The sequence below is a fragment of the Mobula birostris genome, chromosome 7 (assembly GCF_030028105.1).
Source record: "Mobula birostris isolate sMobBir1 chromosome 7, sMobBir1.hap1, whole genome shotgun sequence".
Classification (NCBI taxonomy): domain Eukaryota; kingdom Metazoa; phylum Chordata; class Chondrichthyes; order Myliobatiformes; family Myliobatidae; genus Mobula; species Mobula birostris.
In genome coordinates, this window is record NC_092376.1 from 6,731,564 (window position 1) to 6,753,022 (window position 21,459).

General features: G+C 46.3%; 1 protein-coding gene across 4 annotated transcripts in view; it reads right to left on the reverse strand.

Moving 5' to 3' along the window:
• The window catches only part of LOC140199987 (transmembrane protein 164-like), a 68,933-nt gene that overhangs the window by 16,273 nt on the left and 31,201 nt on the right, over positions 1-21,459 (reverse strand). For all 4 annotated transcript variants that reach the window (XM_072262556.1, XM_072262557.1, XM_072262558.1 and 1 more), the window contains exon 3: positions 1,068-1,117. In XM_072262556.1, coding sequence (XP_072118657.1) covers positions 1,068-1,117 — 50 coding nt within the window. The remainder of the gene's footprint in view (positions 1-1,067; positions 1,118-21,459) is intronic.

The window sequence follows — 21,459 nt, forward strand, 5'->3', positions numbered from 1 at the left end:
CTAGGACTGCCAGACTAGGTAACAGCTTCTTTCCTCAGTCTGTTAGACTAATGAATACCCTGCCACCAGCGAGGTCTCATCACTAGGACAGTGAGCTGTTTATTGTTATCCTGTGCTACACACTACATGCATTTTGAATTATATTTTATTACCTTATTTGTGGTAATATTTGGTTTTATGTGCTATGTATTGTGGGTGCACTGTGATCTGGAGGAATGCTGTTTCATTTGGTTGTATATATGTACATGGGGTGTATGGGGTGTCAGGGAGGGGTAGCACCTCTGGTGAGGGAACATGTCACGTCCTTTTCAAGGTGATTAGTCCACCTTTGGTCCCCACCTGGCACTCAGCTCTCACCTGTGGCTCCCCGTTGCTGTTTGCATGCGACAGCGGCCACACCCCGGGCAACCGCTTCAGCAAGCCGGCTAAACCAGGTGAGAGAGTAGCCGACGGGTCTCAAACCCTCGGTGAGATAGGGAGTTGTCTATCCCAGCATGTGAAGACAGACTCCGGCGGATTGAGCGGACGAGACCAATGGAAGGTCCAACGGTCAAGAAGGCGGTCTCTGCAAGCGTCATGGAACGTGTAGAGCAGGACAAGACACAGAAGACGTCCTGGTCATCCACTGCGTCTAGTCCCATCGCCAGCTGTCTCGACTCTGTCTTGTCACTGGATCCAGATGGGAATTGGGAAGAGAGAGTGAGGCAACTCTCCCTCAATTAAATCCAAATCACGCGCTAGTCTCGGCACCATCTAGTGTCGAGGTCGATGATGGACGAACAACAATATATGCACAGTCAGATGACACAGAACGTAGACATTTACAGCACATTACAGGCCCTTCAGCCCACAATGTTGCGCCGACCATGTACCCTACAATGAACATCAATGTGAAAGATCTGTCTAGACGACAAGCAAACCAAGTTTTCCACTGAATATCGATGCACATGACAACAATAACTCATCTCAATCGAATACAGTTCACTCGTGGGGCAGACTCAGTGTGCCAACTGGCCTAATTCTGCTCCTATGTCTTATGGTCTTACTTTTGAAACGGTAATGCTCACCTGAACAGAATAAGGACGGCTTGGCAAGGTGGGCAAGTCAGCAGGAATATCTGTAATGAAAACACAGAGTTAGATCCGGCTTTAACTCCCAGCATGTGAAGAGAAATAGAATTTTTTTGTAGTTTATTCATTTGGAAATACACACAGGGCAGGCACCTTCCGGCCCAACAAGTCACCTCGATTTAACTCTATCCTAATCATAAAACCATTTCCAATGACCAATTAACCTACCAGTCTTTGGACTGTGGGAGGAAACCAGAGCACCCGGAGGAAACACTCACATTTCACAGGGAAAACGTACAGACTCCTTACGGATGGCTCTGGAATTGAACTCAGAACTCTGGAATGCACTGAGCTATAAAAGCGTTACACTAACCGCTACATTACCATGCCGCCCAAAATGTCCCAGACTCCAATTTTCACAACTACGGATATTTACAAGGTCAAAGTCGAGTTTCTTGTCAGATGCACAACTCCATGCGTGCACAGGGGCAATGAAAACCTTACCTGCAGCAGCATCACCAGCAGAGCTTCACGTAAGCAGCAATCACAAGAAAAACATAAATTATGCCCAACCTTTACAAAAAAGGAACACATTTGGAACAACGAAAAGTGCTTTGTAGTACAACGTGATCAAAGTGGTCAGTGGTGCTGCACAGAGTTAGTGATTAGGGAGTTACTGGGCCTTACTGTCAGGCACTGAAGTCCATGTGCAACGGAAAACGGACCAGCCGGGAGACCGCAGCCACAGAGCATCAGAGAAGGATCTAGAATCAGGTTTATTATCCTGAAGAAGGGTCTCGGCCTGAAATGGCAACTGCTTATTCCCCTCCATAGATGCTGCCTGACCTGCTGTTACTCCAGTATTCTGTGAGTTTTGCTCTGGATTTTCAGCGTCTGCAGATAACGTGTTCAGATTTATTATCGCTGACTTGTAAGCTGTAAAATCTTCTAAGTTACAAATAAATAAATAAATATTGCAAAGAAAACGAATGACGAGGTGGTGTTTGTGGGTTCACGGGCCATTTAGAAATCTGATGGTGGAGGAGAAGAAGCCGTTCATTCCGGACGATTCAGGTGCAGATTTGGATTCAGATTCTGATTTGGATTTATTGTTCACATCTACAATGAAACGTATAGGAGTAAGATATGCCAACTAGTGTAATGGTGCCACAGCAACAACCTGGCACTCAATGTCAGTAAGATGAAAGAGCTGATTGTGGACTTCAGGAAGGGTAAGATGAAGGAACACATACCAATCCTCATAGAGGGATCAGAAGTGGACAGAGTGAGCAGTTTCAAATTCCTGGGTGTCAAGGTCTCTGAGGATCTAACCTGGTCCCAACGTATCGATGTAGTTATAAAGAAGGCAACACAGCGGCTATACTTTATTAGGAGTTTGAAGAGATTTCGTATGTCAACAAACACACTCAAAAACTACATTGGGGAGGGGAGGAGAAGATGGCGGCACGACGCGGCGGCACGACGCAGCTTGCGCGGCCGCTCCGAAATGATATCGTATTTGTAAGTAGGTACCGTGTACAATCCTGATTTGATGGAGACAGACGTGAGGAGCACGGAGGAACATCTGGAGAAACTTCTGAAATGCCTGCTTCGCTGCCGCTGCTACTGTGCGATCGAGAATCTCCAGAGGGGAAGGCCCCAAATCCTCGGCTTTGCCTATTGCTTGGCGGCCGGGGTCGGGGTCAAAGCGCTCGGCAGATATGGTGCTCGGTGCTCGGTGTCGGAGGGCTGGTCGGAGGCTCAAAGTTTTCGGACGGACTCAAGAGTCGGCTGTGGTCGGGTGCTTCCAGAGTACTGCATCGTCAAGTTTGCAGCGCTGGAAGCTCATGGCAGGGAGAGAGTTTCTCTTCCTTCTACCATCTGCGTGAGATGATGGGACTTTGAGACTTTTTTTTATCGTGCCCATGGTCTGTTCTTTATTAAATTACGGTATTGCTTTGCACTGTTGTAACTGTATGTTATAATTATGTGGTTTTTGTCAGTTCTCCAGTCTTGGTTTGTCTTGTGTTTCTGTGATATCATTCTGGAGGAACATTGTATCATTTCTTAATGCATTCATTACTAAATGACAATAAAAGAGGACTGCGTGTTCTCATATCTAATCTAATCTAATAGTTTTACCATGGGGAGCATTCTGACAGGCTGCATCACCTGTACGTGGGGGGGCTACTGCACAGAACCGAAAGAAGCTGCAGAGGGTTGTAAATCTAGTCAACTCCATCTTGGGTACTAGCCTACAAAGTACCCAGGACATCTTTAGAGAGCGGTGTCTCAGAAAGGCAGCGTCCATTATTAAGGGCCTCCAGCACCCAGGGCATGCCCTTTTCTCGCTGTTACCTTCAGGTGGGAGATACAGAAGCCTGAAGGCACACACTCAGCAATTCAGGAACAGCTTCTTCCCCTCTGCCATCCGATTCCTAAACGGACATTGAAGCTTTGGACACTACCTCACTTTTGTAATATACAGTATTTCTGTTTTTGCACGTTTTTTAATCTATTCAATATATGTAATTGATTTACTTATTTAACTACTAGTATTATTTTTTTTCTCTCTCTGCTAGATTATATATTGCATTGTACTGCTGCTGCTAAGTTAACAAATTTCATGTCACATGCCGGTGATATTAAACCTGATTCTGATTCTGGAAACAATAAACTCCCCGAGCAGGTAATGCAACCGGCATTTAATTGTAAGATGCTCAATTTCCCCTGAACAGTGCCTGGTAACTACAGATGAGTTTGTGCACCATCCTTTGTTACCGTACACACACAGTCCACCTCCTTTCGATTTCCCCAACAGGGAGACGGTCTGTGTGGAACAGAGTCATCCTGGTGAGATCGGGTATGCTGTTGCCTAGCCATGTCTTGGCAAAAACCAGAATGCAGCAGTTTCTCATAGCATTCTCAGTCTCAGTGAGTCCAGCAAGCAAACATTGGCCAGGAAAAGTGATGGTTCAGCCAGTCTGGTTGGGTTAGTTCTCAGCCTAGCTACTGCACCAGCTCACCTGCTTCACCTTGCACTGGCTGTGTCTGCCATTTCCTTGGCTGAGCCACTTGGGACTGGTCATTGTTGCCAACTGTGGTATCTGTACAACCCCCAGTCCATTGAGCTGCTGCCATTAACTCTGCTACCAATGGATCAGAAGTAATTTTGTCTCAGAGTTCAGCGGTCCTGTATTCGTGGAGCCTTAGATTACCGTAATCGCTGACTAACAACTTTGAAGCACTAAAAATTTAAAGCTAGCTCCATTATCGGGAGCTGGAGTAGCTGCTGCGACTTGGTGCGTATAATATATATTTTGTTGTGAGTAACACACGCAAAATGTGCTGGAGGAACTCAGCAGATCAGGCAGCATCTATGGAGGGGAATAAACATTGACGTTTTGGGCCGAGACCCTTCTGCAGGACTGGAAAGGAAGGGGCAGAAGTCCGAGTAAGAAGGTGGGGCGGAGGGGAAGCTGAAAGGTGACAGGTAAAGCCAGGTGAGGGGGAAAGTGGGTGGGCAGGGGAGTGGGGATGAAGTAAGAAGCTGGGAGGTGATAGGTGGAAGAGGTAAAGGGCCCTAGAAGAAGGAATCTGATAGGAGAGGGGAGTGGATCATTGGAGAAAGGGGAGGAGGAGGGGCACCAGAGGGAGGTGATAGCCAGGTGAGGTGGGAACCACAATTTGGAATGGAAAAAGAGAGAAGGAGGAGAGGGAGAAATTACTGGAAGTTAGAGAAATTGATGGTCATGCCATCAAGTTGGACGCTGCCCAAACGGAATATGAGGTGCTGCTCCTCCAACCTGAGAGTGGCCTCGTCATTCAAAGTTCAAATTAAATTTATGATCAAAGTACATATGTGCCTTCATATACAACCCTGAGGTCCATTTTCTTCTGGGCATTCACAGTAAATACAAGAAACACAAAAGAATCAGTGAAAGATTATATCCAAGAAGACAGATAAACAACCAGTGTGGAAAAGACAACCTTCTGTGGGAATCCAAAAAGAAAGGAATAAATAAATAAATAACAAGAATATGAGAGGAAAAGTACTTGAAAGTGAGCCCATAGGTTGTGGGAACCGTTCAGTGATGGGGCAAGTGAAGCCCAGGGGTAATAACCGATCCTATCCTCACAGTGTGGGTCCTGAAGCTTCTGTACCTTCTGCTGTTCTTTAATTTATTTTCTGTTTAATCCTGCCAGGCTTTTGCCTATGATCTGTGCTTTCAGTAGTATTGTGTTGTCCATCATGTTCCATAAACAAGCAGTACATAATGGGACCTTGGCGCGATGACACGGCAAGCAGAGGACTGTATGAATGGGCCGAGAGGTTATCTCATCGCAGGGCAGACTTCTTTATTTATCTCACACAGGGTTACTGCCCCTCTATTGAGGCCTTCAACCTCTTTGCTTCGGGAACCAACATTCTGTGCTGCCGAGAGATCGGGTTACAGGGAGGGGTGGCAGGACGCAGATAATCGAGGAAAGGATGTGCTGACGTCGGAGAGGGTCCGGAGGAGATTCATGAGAATGATTTAGGGAATGAAAGAGTTAAAGTACGAGGGCTGTTTGGTGGCTCTGGGCCTGTACTTGCTGGAGTTTAGAAGAATGAGGGAGATCTCATTGAAACCTATCGAATATTTAAAGGCCCAGACAGCGTGGACATGGGGAGGATATTTCCCATAGTGGGGGAAGTCTAGGACCAGAGGACATAGCCTCAGAATGGAGGGATGTCCATTTAGAACAGAGATGAGGAGGAATTTCTTTAGCCAGAGGGTAGTGAATCTGTGGAATTCATTGCCATGATTGTTTGTGGAGGCCATGTCATTGGGTATAGTTAAACCAAAGGTTGATTGATTCTTGATCAGTCAGAGTATCAAAGGAGAAGGCTGGAGAATGGGGTTGAGAGGGATAAATAAATCAGCCACGATGGAATGGCAGAGCAGACTCGATGGGCTGAATGGCCTAATTGTGCTTCTAATCTCTTATGGTCTGATCATAGTGTTAAGCTAACACAGGGTCAATTCAGCATGCAGAACATAAGACCAGGAGATGCAAGTCCCAGGACAGATCTAATATATTAACGCCAAGAAATTTAAAGTTATAGACACTGTCAATAAACTTAAAGTTAAGTTTTATTGTCAGGTGCACAACTATATAGGTGACGGAGTGGAAATGTGTCTCTACCAAAGGAGGAATATAGTGCTCCTTCCCTCCACTAGCCTGCAGGTCACCTTGGGCAAGGTGTAGCACCTGTTTAGCACAACCTCCCCCACCGATCAGGGTCGTGTGAAGCCATGGGAGCGGGTGGTGGATGGTCGTATGAGCAGCTCGTGGAGATCACAAATCCTGGTTATGTGACCACTGACGCCAGGCAGACAATCTCTGAAGAGTGTTGATAATGGCTGGGCTCACCTGTCTTGTAAAGACACTGCCCAGAAGAAGGCAATGGCAAAGCACCTCTATAGAAAACCTTGTCATGAACAATCATGTTCATGTAGACCATGATCACCTACGTCACACAACACGGCACATAATGATGGTGATGCATGAGTCCATGCGTGTACAGGTACAATGAAAATCTTACTTACTCACTCACAGGCACATATTTCACTAGCCAGGGTCAATGGTGTGTGTGAAACCCTGGAGCCAGGATACTTTCTGACACACCTAGAATCTGTCGGGGAATGGAGCCAGGCAGGAGACTCAGCCACCCGCCTGGTTTCACCTATCACCTTCTCAGCTGAACTCCTCCCCCTCATCCCACCTACTTATTCGGGCTTCTTCCCCCTTCCTTTCCAGTCCTGATGAAGGGTCTCAGCCCGAAACGTCAACTGTCTATTCTTCTCCATAGATGCTGCCTGGCCTGCTGAGTTCCTCTAACATCTTGTGTGTGTTGCACTGATTCACCATGAGTCACTTTTGCAATGAGACAACAGCTGCACTCCTGTACCATTGTTCTGCCTCGGCTGAAAACAGCAGACACCAGCTCCCACCAACTTGATGCTGTGAAGGAAAACATGAGATGGCACTTCCTAGGAGTATATCGTCAGTACACAGGAGTTTACACAGAGCCACAATAAATACCGAACAGGTGAATGATAAAACCGATCAAAGAACAGTTCAAAAGGACAAAGAAGGCAGCAACCATCGTGAAGGACCCCTGTCGATCAGAACACGGCCACTTCTCACTGCTACCGTCAGGAAGGAGGTACAGGAGCCTGAAGACACACACTCAATGTTTTAGGAACAATGCTGGACAATGAACCCATATATACCACCTCACTATGTTTTTGCCCTTTTCTTGCATTATAAGTTAATTCAATATATCATATAATAGGCATCCGTTCGTCTCGTGCAACCATGGATTTGTGCCTTGGAAGGTTTCCAGGGCGCAGGCCTGGGCAAGGTTCTATGGAAGACCGGCAGTTGCCCATGCTGCAAGTCTCCCCTCTCCACGCCACTGATGTTGTCCAAGGGAAGGGCATTAGGACCCATACAGCTTGGCACCAGTGTTGTCTCAGAGCAATGTGTGGTTAAGTGCCTTGCTCAAGGACACAACACGTTGCCTCAGCCAAGGCTCAAACTAGCAACCTTCAGATCACTAGAATGACACCTTAACCACTTGGCTATAAATTACTATATTTTTATAGTAACCTATAGTTTTTAAAAATAATGTACTGCTACAGCAAAGTAACATATTTCATGACATACATTGATGATATTACACCTGATTCTGACAGTACAGGGTCTTCAGCCCATGATGTTGTACCACCTTTTAATCTATTCTTAGATCAGTCTAACCACCCGTCCTACATAACCCTCCATTTCCTTCCAACCCATGTACTGATCTCAGTCTCTCAAATCTTCCTAATGTCCTATACTGTACTATCACCCATGGCAGAATACTCCACGTGCTCACCATCACTGTGTTAAAAACTTATCTCTGGTGTCCCCCCTACACTTTCCTCCAATCACCTGCTTCCCCATGATTCCCCATCTTAGCCATTTCCCCCCTGGGTAAAATTCTCTGGCTGTCCACCCCATCTATGCCTCTTATCAGCTTGTACACCTCTATCAACTCACCTCTCATCCTTCTCCTCTCTGTAGGTCCTAGCCTGCTCAACTTATAAGACATGCTCTCTAATCCAGGCAGCATCCTGATAGCTCTTAAACACACGACATCCTGCAGATTCAGGAAATCCGGAGCAACACACAGGCAATGCTGGAGGAACTCAGCAGTTCAGGCAGCACCTACTGAGTGGAATAAACAGTTGACATTTCGGGGAAGGATCTCGGCCCGAAACATTGACTGTTTATTCCTGATAAACCCTCTCTAAAGCTTCTGCATCGATCCAATGCACAGCCAAGAAGGGCCAAAAGGCCTGTTTCTGTGCTGTAGTTTCTATGGTTTCTATGATGAAGTATTGAGGGGCTGAATGGCCAACTCCAACTCCTGTTTCTTACTCACTCTGTTACAACGATGGATCAAAACCTCTGGGGGACGATCTTTCTTCCCTTTCCTTTACAGAGGAATTTTCTTTAGCCAGAGGGCTAAACTGGCCAGCATGAAACTGATGACAAATTATTGAAGGAAGTGCAAGGCATCTGACCACTCGTCTCTACAAAGGATTGTGAGAATTGCTGAGAGGATCATCAGGATTTCTCTCACACATATCAGAGATATTTATCAGGGGTGTTGTGCACGCAGGGCCTTTAGTATTGTCAATGGTTCCTCCCATCGGTCCAACAATCATCAGGCAGAAGTACCATAGCGTTAGGACAGGAACTATTAGGATAAGAAACAGCTTCTTCCCCGGCCGGGTAACATGTACTGATTTGTGCATCTTGGTCTGGAGGAATATTGTTTTGTTTGGCGGTGTACATATGTAGGTTGAATGACAATAAACTGAACGTGAACTGTTTAGGAAATTGGCTGAGTAGTAGAAGAAATGGGTTTATTATGACTGACATTTGTTTGAATGAAGAGTGATCTCATTGAAATCCATTGTATATTGAAATGCCTAGGAAGAGTGAATGTGGTGAGGATGTTTCCTGTAGTGGAAGAGTCTAGGATCAGAGATCAAGAATAGAAAGGTGTCCCTTTAGAACAGAAAGGAGGAGAAGTTTCTTTAGCCAGAGGGTGGTAAATCCGTGGAATTCATGGCCACAGACAGCTGTGGATGCCAAGTCACTGGGTGTATTTAAAGTAGAGGTTGATAGGTCTTTGGGATGTCAAGGGTTATGGGGAGAAGGAGAGAGACAATAAATCAGCCATGATGGAATGGTGCAGCAGACTCGATGGGCCGAATGGCATAATTCTGCTCCTATGTCTTATGGTTTCTAATCCCAGGCCTGTCACCACCTTTGATTTGGCCAAAAACAGCGGTATCGTCAGGAAGTTTGAATATGGCATCAGAGCTGTACTACCTCACAGTCGTATGCATAGAGTAAGTAGAGCTGGGGCTAAGCTCACCGCTTTGTGATGGTGGAATAGCCAGGATGTGGCACATAAATCACATTGGGAGATAGAAAAGGCAAGTAAAAAGGGCAATGTTATGAGAATCATGGGAGATTTCAATCTGTAGGTAGACTGGGGAAATCAGGTTGGTGCTGGATCCCGAGAGAGGCCATCTGTAGCGTGCCTCATCGCCAGATCTCACCAACAGGCACCAAGACCTCGCCTGGCTGGCGGTGAGAGGGGCCCTCCCAGTCAGAGCCCTCCTGTACGCCCGGAACGTCGTCTCCGCACCCCACTGCCCACAGGAGGACTGCAGTGAGGAGGAGTCTGTGACCCACCTCTTTGCACACTGCCAGTTCGCAAAGAGGGTGTGGAGGAGGATGGACGGGCTAGTGTCACGTTTCATCCCCAGCAGCTGCGTAACAGAGGACTCTCTGATCTACGGGCTGTTCCCGGGGACGCACACGGAGACCAACATCCGGTGCTGCTGGCAGATCATCAACTCGGTGAAAGACGCTCTTTGGTCAGCCCGAAACTTGATGATCTACCAGCACATGGAGATGTCTGTGGGAGAATGCTGCCAACTGGCACACTCTCGGCTGCAGGAGTACGTGCTGAGGGACGCACTGAAACTCGGTGCAGGCCACCGCAAGGGCCCGGTGGGGAAGGACCACAGTATAGGTTTCTCCACCCGGGGGAGTGGGAGGGGTCGGTGGGCGGGGAGTATACCCCTCAACAATGAGATGCTAAGCTGAACTACTGGAGTGTCACGTGGGTGGCTATAAATATGGATATGTACTGAGTATAATGGAAACGTATGTAAAGGATGAAAAGTTATTGAATGGTTTATTGTATATATTTATTTTTGAATAAAGTATATTTTGAAATTAAAAAAAAATCTGTAGCGTGCCTACGAGGTGGCTTTTTTAAGCAGTTTGTGTAGTTGAGCACCCTAGGGAAACTTTGAAAGGTTCTTGATTAGTCAGGGCATCAAAGGTTACGGGGAGAAGGCAGGGTTGAGAGGGATAATAAATCAGCCATGCTGGAATGGTGGAGCAGAGTTGATGGGCTGAATGGCCTCGTTTTATTCCTATGTCTCATATTCTTCTCTTCTGTTCCCCTAGAGCACAAGACCATCTTGTATTCCAGTCCCCTGCGGGACTCCAGCCCTGGGAACTCTGCCAAGATAACCTTGGAAAGGAAAACCTGCAAAACTAGCAAGTGAACATTTCTACACACTCGCCAAGCTTCCAAATTTATCATTTCAAACGTTCCCTTCCCCAGCAAATGCTGTGTTTTTGACATCCCCCCTTATACTTTCCACTAATCACCTGAGAATTATGTCCCCTCATATCAGCCATTTCCACCCTGGGAAAATGTCCCTGACTCTCCACTCGATCGATGCCTCTTATAACCCTGTACACCTAAGTCAAGTCACCTCCCATCCTTCTTTGCTCCAAAGAGAAAACCCCGAGCTTGGTCAACCTTTCTCGTAAGATGCTGAGGCAGGAATTATTTTTAGGTTAAAACACTGTGGGCTCAACGCACAGAATAAAGTTTTTCTTGGTGGACACAACCCAGTGGAGGACACTGGCAGTTGACAAATACAGCAACACACACAAAGTGCTGGAGGAACTCAGCAGGTCTTTGCCCAAAACGTCAACTGTTTATTCCCCTCCATAGCAGCATCTGTGGAGGGGAATAAACAGTTGACATTTTGGGCCAAGACTCTTTATCAGGACTGGGAAGGAAGGAGGCAGAAGCCAGAATAAGAAAATGGGGGAGGGTTAGGAGTGCATGTTGGAAGGTGATAGGTGAAGCCAGGTGAGGGGGAAGAAGTAAGAAGCTGGGAGGTGATAGGTGGAAGAGGTTAAGGGCTGAAGAAGAAGGAGCCTGATAGGAAAGGAGAGTGGACCATGGGAGAAAGGGAAGGAGGAGGGGAACCAGAGGGAGGTGAGGGTAAGAGAAGGGTTGAGAGGGGAGCTAAAATGGGGAATGGAAAAAGAGAGAAGGGAGATAGAGGAGAAATTACTGAAAGTTAGAAAATTCTTATTTAGTTGTGCTGCCCTCAAGGCAAGAGCACTGCTTGACTGATGAATCACAGTAGGCTAGACGGCTCCCGAGCTGTGGTGAGCTTGGTCGTGTACAGCCACATTTAATAATAAGCGTTATGGAGCTGATGTCGACAGATGCCCAGACCCAGTTTTTTTTGGGGACAGTGTGGTACATTAGGGGTCATGTTAGGGGTAGGAATAGGGTTGAGGGAGTAAGAAGTCAGGGGCAGTAAAGGAAGAGTTAAGGGAAGAAGGCAGACATCACAGTACTCTAAGGTTGGAGACCAGCAATCCCCAAGGACGGCAGTCCCAGATCTGCAGACCCTGAGAACAAGGCCCCGTGATTCCCAAGGTCGGCCAGTCCTGGGGTCAGAGGTCTGAGGTCAGCAAGTCAGACATTCCACCCTGCAAAAACTCACTTCAGGGAGGTAGCACCATCAATTTGCGGGAGACTCCCTGGAGAGGTGGGATGTCTGCAATAGAGTAGCTCCTTAGCAGCTAGCCAGCTAGTTTAAATAACGTTAGCTATGCTATTGAACGAATGACACCTGTTAAACTCACCTCAACATGTCTTTTACAGTCTTAACCCACCATGGGCAATAGAAAAGTCACTGTTGCAAACAGTGCAGCGAGCAACACTGTCATTATTTTGGACCCGTTTTAGGCAAGGGTACACTTTAGTGTAGTCTAGGGTGATGTACGTTTTATATTTTCTTTTTTTTTTTGGAACACTCTGCCATGGCGCGCGCGCTCTCTCTCTCTCTCTCTCTCTCTCTCTCTCTCTCGTGGTCGCTCTCGCTTGCTTTCCCTCTCTCGCTCGCGCACTCTCGCTTGCTTTCTCTTGCTCGCTCGCAAAAAATTGATTTCTGTGATATTGTATATAATTTGCAGGCAGCAGGAAGCCACTATTCATATGCAGGAGACTCCCGGAACTTCCGGGAGAGGTGGGATGTCTGGCAAGTCCCTGCAACGGAGGCTGAAGCTCAGAGGCCCAAGATTGGCAAGTTCTGGGGTCGAATCTCAGAGGTCAGCGAGTCTGGAGATTAAAGCCAGGGGTTAGTGAGTGTGGACATCAAGGCGCGAAGGTCAAAGCCCCTAGGTAGGCAAGTCTGGAAATCATGGGCCCATTGTCTACAAGTAGGAAGTCGTAGGCCCAATGTTTGCAAGTATGGAAGTTGTAGGACTGATGTCCGGGACCATGGTCTGTAAGTTGAGGGTCAGAGACGACAGCCTGCCCTGGGGGTGAAGGCCTGTCTGACTGTGTTGGTCTGAGGGAGGATAGAAAAGGATTTGGTGAGCTGCTGTTGCTTGCTCTATGTTGGCCATGTGTTGTCTGTTGAACATTGTGCTCATCCTGTGTTGGTGCCAGAATGTAATGAGATGAGATTAATAAATAGAAAATCAAATCTAGTTTACAAAAGAAAGCATATTGGGACGTAGCCAAAAAGAAACAGGAAATGTTTAGATAAATACACAGGTCCAGAGAGTGACAAAGGAACAGGAAAACAAACAAACAAATAAGAACAAACAATCAGTAACATGAAGCCTGGTTACACAGAACAGGAAACACAGGAATAGGCCTTGTCTGGATCAAGGATCAACTTTGTTTGTTTTATACACTCAGTGGCCACTTTATCGGATATCTCCTGTACCAAATAAAGTGGCCACTGAGTGTATGTTCATGGTCTTCTGCTGCTGTAACCCGTCCACTTCAAGGTTCAACATGTTGTGCATTCAGAGATGCTCTTCTGCACACCTCTGTTGTAACCAGGGTTATTTGAGTTACTGTCACCTTCCTGTCAGCTTGAACCAGTCTGACCATTCTCCTCTGACCTCTCTCAGTAACAAGACATTTTCCCCTTCAGAACTACTGCTCACTGGATGTTTTTATTGTTTTTTACACCAATCTTTGTAAACTTTAGAGACTGTTGTGCAGACATCCCACCTCTCCCGGAAGATACGGGAGTCTCCCGCATATCGATAGTGGCTCCCTGTCGCCCAGAAATTATATACAATATCCCGGGAATAGATTATTTTGAGAGGGAGAGGGAGAGCGAGCACCATGATTGGTCTGTCTTCGTGCTAAGAGTGGTCCCCAACCACCGGGCCACGAGGAAACAATATGATTTGGCGATATGAGTCAGCTGCACCTTTCCTCATTCCCTGTCACGGCCTCTGTTGAACTTGAACGCACGCGAGCTCATTACCCGCGCATCATCCATGTCAGCGTGGGAAGAAGATCAAGTCCTCGAGCTTGCAGATGATGGTGGGCTGAAATGTATGTTTGACATAACGTCTCTGTCGGCATTCTGGATCAAAGTCAAGGCTGAATATCCTGAGACAGCAACGAAAACACTGAAAACGTTGCTTCCATTTCCAACATATCTCTGCGAAGCGGGGTTTTCTGCAATGAATGCAATGAAAACTAAATTGCGGAATAGACTGGTCATAAGGAACCCCCTTCGAGTATCGCTGTCTCCCATCACCCTTCGATAGGACCGTGTTGTTGCAGGAAAACAAGCCCAGGGCTCCCACTGATTCAGCGATATTGGTGTGTTGCAATGATTTTATATGTTCATACGGGGAAAATATGTGCTGTGTGCTTAATATCCAAACGTTACTTAAAATGTTATGATGCTATTGACTTATCACCTATATTCCGGCCATGATTAACACCACCCCCCCCCCACCCCCGGTCGGCCAGTCCGCAAGAATATTGTCAATATTAAACTGGTCTGCGGTGCAAAAAATGTTGGGGACCCCAGCTAAGTAGACCTATCAGTTTTCTCTGTGGGCAGGCTTTACAGTCGACCTCAAAAATAATGACAGTGTTGCTCGCTGCACTGTTTGCAACAGTGACTTTTCTATTGCCCATGGTGGGTTAAGACTGTAAAAGACATGTTGAGGTGAGTTTAACAGGTGTCATTCGTTCATTAGCATAGCTAACGTTATTTAAACTAGCTGGCTGGCTGCTAAGGAGCTTCTCTATTGATGTCCTCCGTGATGAGGCCAAACTCCCTGTAGACTTGCTTAAAGTTATAATAGAATAAACATGATAATATAATATAAGTACATATTTTAATGTCACATTTGCTGCATATACCTAACTTGGTTTACAGATTAGACAAAATCACTAAACGAAGTATTACATACACCCTTGGAGATTGACGGGGGGGGGATATGGTGTTGCGGGGGGCGGGGGTGCTACCTCCCTGAAATGGTGGTGATACCTCCCTGAAATGAGTTTTTGCAGGGTGGGATGTCTGGTTGTGTGTGAAAATCCCAGGAGACCAGCAGTTTCTGATATACTCAAACGACCCTGTCTGGCACCAACAACTATTCCACGGTTGAAATCACTTAGATCACATTTCTTCTCCATTCTGATGTTTGGTCAGAAACACCTCTTGACCATGTCTGCATGCTCTTATGCATTGAGTTACTGCCATGGGTGGTTGATTAAATACTTGAGTGGATATGCAGAGGATGTTTCCTTTGGTGGGAAATTCTAAGACTAGAGGACACACCCTCAGAATAGAGGGGTGTCCTTGTAGAATGGAGATGAGGAGAAAGTTCTTTAGCCAGAGAGTGGTGAATCTGTGGAATTATTTAAGGCAGAGGGTGATAAATTCTTGATTGGTCAGGGCATAAGTCCACAAGACATAGGGCCAGAAGGCCAATCAGCCCACGGAGTCTGCTCCGTCATTCCATCCTAGCTGTTCCCAGATCCCACTCAACCTCTTATACCTGCCTTCTCACCATACCCTTTGCTGCCCGGACCGATCAGGAAATGATCAACGTCCATCTTAAATATACCCACAGACTTGGCCTCCACCGCAGTCTGTGGCAGAATATTCCATAGATTTACTACTCTCTGGCTAAAAAAAAAATCCTCCTTACCTCTGTTCTAAAGGGTCGCCCCTCAATTTTGAGGCTGTGCCCTCTAGTTCTGGATACGCTCACCATAGGAAACATCCTCTCCACATCTATCCTATCTAGTCCTTTCAACATTTAGTAGATTTCAATGAGATCCCCATGCATTCTTCTAAATTCCAGTGAGTACAGGCCTAAAGCTACCAAACACTCCTCATATGTTAACCCCTTCATTCCCAGAATTATCCTCGTGAACCTCCTCTGGACTCTCTCCAATTACAACACACCCTTTCTGAGAAATAGGGCCCAAAACTGTTGACAATACTCCAAGTGCAGCCTGACTAGTGTCTGATAAAGACTCAGCATTACCTCCTTGTTTTTATATTCTATTCCCCTTGAAATAAAATGCCAACATTGCATTTGCCTTCTTTACCACAGACTCAATCTGTGAATTAACCTTCTGGGAGTCTTGCATGAGGATTCCTCTGCAGCTCTGATGTTTGAACCTTCTCCCCATTTAGATTATAGTTGGCACTATTGTTCCTTTTACAAAAATGCATTACAATACATTTCCCAACACTGTATTCCATCTGCCACTTTTTTGCCCATTCTTCCAATTTGTCTAAGTCCTGCTGCAATCGTATTGTTTCCTCAGCATTACCTACCCCTCCACCTATCTTCGGATCAGCTGCAAACTTTGCCACAAACCCATCAATTCCATTATCTAAATCATTGACAAACAATGTGAAAAGTAGCGGTCCCAATACTGACCCCTGAGGAACACCACTAATCACTGGCAGCCAACCAGAAAAAGGCATGAAGGGATATGGGGTGGGAAAGGCAGGAGGTTGGGGCTGAGAGGAAAAATGAATCAGCCATGATGAAATTGTGGAGCAGACTCAATGGGTCAAATGGCCTAATTATGCTCCTGTATCTTATCTTATGGTCTTATTTGCATTAATGAGCAGGTATACAGGTGTACCTCATAAAGTGGCCACTGAGTGCACTTCTACACATATTAGCTTCTCCATGGATTGTCACCTTGTCGTGGTGGAGAAGCTTGTGTGGTCCTGTGATCCCGAGAGCAATGCCGTCTGGAGCTATGCTCCTGGGACGGTCACCCACGGTGGTAAGGTCGAGGGTGAGGTCCCTGCCAAAGAACAATCCAACCAAGACCTCAACGGTGGAACAGGCGAACGAAGTGACTTCGAACTCAACGGCTGTGAAGGCGGATGAAGGCTGCAACAAACCCATCAGCTCCAATCATCGTGGTTTCCATGCCATTGGAATCAGTTGGTTGATTTGTGAAGTATCGTGTGCTTCTTGGAGTGCAACATCAAGTACACGTTAAACAAACACACGCACAGGCGTCTTCACTCTGTGGGCCACTTCTTCAGAACGAAGACCACCATTCTTGACCTCGAGGGATAGCCACGACGACATATTAGGAACTTGCTGTGGTGCGTTGATGCGACTGCAACAAAAAACAGTCCAAGGATATGCTGGGGCAGTCCGCAAGTGTCCAGAACTCTCTAACCAAATCCCATATGTCTTTGAAATGTGGGAGGAAACCGGAGCACCTGGAGGAAACCTACGCGGTCATGGGGAGAACATACAAGCTCCTTACAGACAGCCGGTCACTGGCTAACCACTACACTATTGTGCCGACCCCTAGAAATTCAAGTAACAACTGTATTCATTGTCAGAAGTTAAACATAGTGATGACAGCCAAAACCTAGCAGAGGCCGTAAATGCTGCCTGGTTCAGACCTGACTGGTAATAATAGGCATCCATTAGTCTCATGAGACCATGGATTTGCGCCTTGGAAGGTTTCCAGGGCGCAGGCCTGTGCAAGGTTATATGGAAGACCGGCAGTTGCCTATGCTGCAAGTCTCCCCTCTCCACGCCACCAATGTTGTCCAAGGGAAGGGCATTAGGACCCACACAGCTTGGCACCAGTGTCGTCGCAGAGCACTGTGTGGTTAAGTGCCTTGTTCAAGGCACAACATGCTGCCTCAGCTGAGGCTCGAACTCACGACCTTCAGGTCGCTAGTCCAACGATGGTTTGATCCCAAACCACTTGGCCATGAGCCTGACTGGTAATTGGTTTATTATTGTCACATGTAGCATAGTCACAGTAAAATCATTGTTTTGCATTTCACCCACATGGATTATTTCGTCGGACCAGCACAGGCGCGCAGCAGCTATCATGACATCACTTCAGCTCAGGACATCGGAGTTCAGAGTTCAATTCCGATGCCCTCTGTAGAAAGTTTGTATGTTCCTTCCTGTGAGCATGTGGATTTCCTCTGGGTGCTCTGGTTTCCTCCCACTGTCCAAATTTAGAAGGTTAATTGGTGATTATAAATTGTCCCGGGGTGAAAGAGGTGCTTGCTGTACGGTGAGGCTCAGTGTGCTGAAGGGCCTGTTTCACAATGTATCTCTTTAAAAATAAATAAAGTACAAAGGAAAACAACAGCAGAATGCAGAATAAAGTGTTACGGTTACAGAGAAAGTGCAGTGCAGGCAGACATTAAGATGCAAGGTTATAATGAGGTAGATTGTCAAGAGTCTGTCTTATTGTATGAGGGAACCATTCAATAGTCCTATAACAGAAACTGTCCTTCAGCTGGTGGTAGATTCTTTCAGGCTTTTGTATTTTCTTGCCTGATGGGAGAGGGGAGGGAATAGAGAGAGAGTTTGGGTGGCTGGGGTCTTTGATTATGCTGGTTGCTTTACCAAGGCTGCAAGAAGTAAGGACAGAGTCCATGGAGGACAGGCTGTTTTCCGTGATGTACTGAGCTGTGTCCACAACTCACTGCGGTTTCTGGCAGTCACAGGCAGAGCAGTCGCCAGACTAAACCGCGATGGACCCAGACAGAGTGCTTTCTATGAGTCAGTCAAGGGCAGGCTGGTTTGTGTGACGATCTGGGCTGTGCCCACAACTCTCTGCAACCCAGTGGGATTTAGATAGATAGATACTTTATTGATCCCAAAGGAAATTACAGTGTCACAGTAGCATTACAAGTGCACAGATATGCAAATATACAAGTATTAGAAGAGAAGCAAGAAAGAATAAAAAATAAGTTACCTCAAACAGTCTAACAGGAGGGGGGCATCACTTCCTCAGCTACAGGTTGACTCATTATAGAGCCTAATGGCCAAGGGTAAGAATGACCTCATATAGCGCTCTTTGTAGCAGTCTTAGTCTGTTACTAAAAGAGGTCCTCTGTTCAGCCAAGGTGGCATACAGAGGGTGAGAACCATTGTCCAGAATTGCCAGGATTTTCTGTAGGGTCCTTTGTTCCGAGCCAGAAACTTTGGAGCTAAAACTAAAAATTAAACAAGAGGTTTGTCCAGTTTGACTCCTATAACAGAGGCAGACTTTCTAGTCAGTTTATTGACCCTGTTGGTATCACCCGTGTTGATGCTATTGACCCAGCACACCACCCCATAGAAGATTGTACTGGCAACAACAGTGGTAGAACATGTGAAGAAGAAGCCTGCATACTCCAAGGGCCTCAGTCTCCTCGGAAAGGAGTGCATCTCTGGAACTTCTTGTACACGGCTTCTGTGTTGGTGCTCTACTCAAGTCTCTCATCCAGGTGCACCCCCAAATACTTGCAGGTCCTCACCACCTCCACATCTTCACCATCGATAGCAACAGGGAGCCATGCAGACTTACTTAGTCTTCCTAAACTCCATCACCATCTCCTTTGTTTATTGCAGTTAAGTCTACACACTGCTAAGTGTGTTTTTAAATGTTGCTGCTGTAACGAATGAATTTCCCACGGGATCAATAAAGTATTTATCATTATTATTGAGCTGCAGATGATTTGCTTGCACCATTTAACAAAGTCCTCCACCAGGGCGCTGTATTCATCCTCCCGTCCTCCCTTTATACTCCCAACTATTGCTGAGTCATCAGAGAATTCCTGCAGATGACATGACTCAGTGTTGTATTTAAAGTCTGAGGTATTCAGGGTAAACAGGATGGGAGCCAATATAGTCCCATGTGGGGTCCCAATGGTGCCTATAGTCATGTCTGACACACAGCTCTGAAGCTGCACGAACCGTGGTCAGCCAGTGGTCTGTAGTCCATTATCCAGGTTACAATGGAAGTGTCAACCTGCATTGATCAGAACTTTGCCCCCAGTAATGAGGGCTGTATGGTATTGAAGGCACTTGAGAAATCAGAAAACATGATCCTCACAGTGCCCTGCTTATCCAAATGGGAGTAGGCTCTGTTCAACCAACACACACACAGAATGCTGGAGGAACTCAGCAGACCAGGCAGCATCTATGGAGAAGAGTACAGACGACATTTTGGGCTGCGAGCCCTCATCAGGATGCTCCCCGGCTTGCTGAGATCCCCCAGCAGTTTGCGTGTGTTGCTTCGACTTCCAGCGTCTGCAGGTTTTCTCTTGTTTGGGTAGGCTCTGTTCAGCAGGTAGATGACGGCATCATCCACTCCAATGTGCTCCCGGTAGGCAAACTGCAGGAAATCGAGGGCTGATCTGACCAGGGGTCAGGGGTGAGTCAAGACCAGCCTCTCCAGGGTTTTCATGATGTGTGAGGTCAGGGCCACTGGCCTGTAGTCATTCAGAATTTTCAGTTGGCTCTTCTTGGGTACTGGGACCACACATGACGTTGGGACCCTGTCCAGGCTGAGACTCCGATTGAAAATGTGCTGGAGACCAGCACACAGCTGCTCAGCACATTTCTTCAGGACTTTGGGGTTCACACCATTTAGTCCCAGTGCTTTGCCATGTCTGAGTTTCCCCAGAGCCCATCTCACCTGTTCTGCAGGTACCATTACTGCCACTAGCTTTGACCCTCCATCAGGGACCCCCCACCATCCAGGCCACGCTCCGTTCTCACTGCTGCCATCAGGAAGGAGATACAGGAGCCTCAGGACCCACGCCACCAGCTTCAGGAACAGTAAATTACCCTTCAACCATCAGGCTCTTGAACCAGAATGGATAACTTCACTCGACTTCACTTGCCCCATCACTGAACTGTTCCCTCAACCTATAGACTCACTTTCAAGGACTCTTCATCTCATGTTACATCCACAGCACATAGAAATAAACAACACATTACAGCCCCTTCCACTCACAATGTTGTGCCAACCATGTAACCTATTTTTTCCTTTTTTTTCCCCATTGGTAGGGGCAGATAGAAAGATCAAGTTTCAAGATCATGTTCTTGATATTTATTGCTTATTTTTTCATTATTCTTATTTTTCTTTCTTTTTTTATCTTTTTATATTTGCACAGCTTGTCTTTTTCACATTGGCTGTTTGTCCCCAGCGTTGGGTGTGGTCTTTCATTGATTCTACTGTTTTCCTTGTATTTACTGTGAATGCCCACAAGAAAATGAATCTCAGTGTTGTACGTGGTGACACATATATACTTTGATAATAAATTTACTTTAAACTTTTCAACTTTGATCATTGGTTGAACTGGAATCGTTCATTCAACTCCCTGGATTATTAATTGAATAACTATGTTGCTCCCACACACACAACTTGACACTGAACTTCCATTTTTGACCCTCAGTGCCTGCATTTTCTTGTGTGGATTTGCACAATTAATTCCCAAGACATGATTACATTAATTACTCCAGAAACCTTGTCCCAACTCAAGATTTCCCCAAGCAACAAAGCACATAGAAAGTATATATTATTTGAGTAGTTACTCACTGTGGGGAGGAGTGGTTCTATTTTTAGGAGAGAACACAAAATGAATCTCAGGCTTGTAATTGGTGACAATTATGTACTTTGATAATAAAACTACTTTGAATTTTGAATGATAAGGCATGGACAGAGTGGATGTGGCAAAGTTGTTTCCCATGATGGGGGAGTCTAGTACGAGAGGGCATGACTTAAGGATTGAAGGGCGCCCATTCAGAACAGAAACGCGAAGAAATTTTTTTAGCCAGAGGGTGGTGAATCTATGGAATTTGTTACCATGGGCAGCAGTGGAGGCCAAGTCATTGG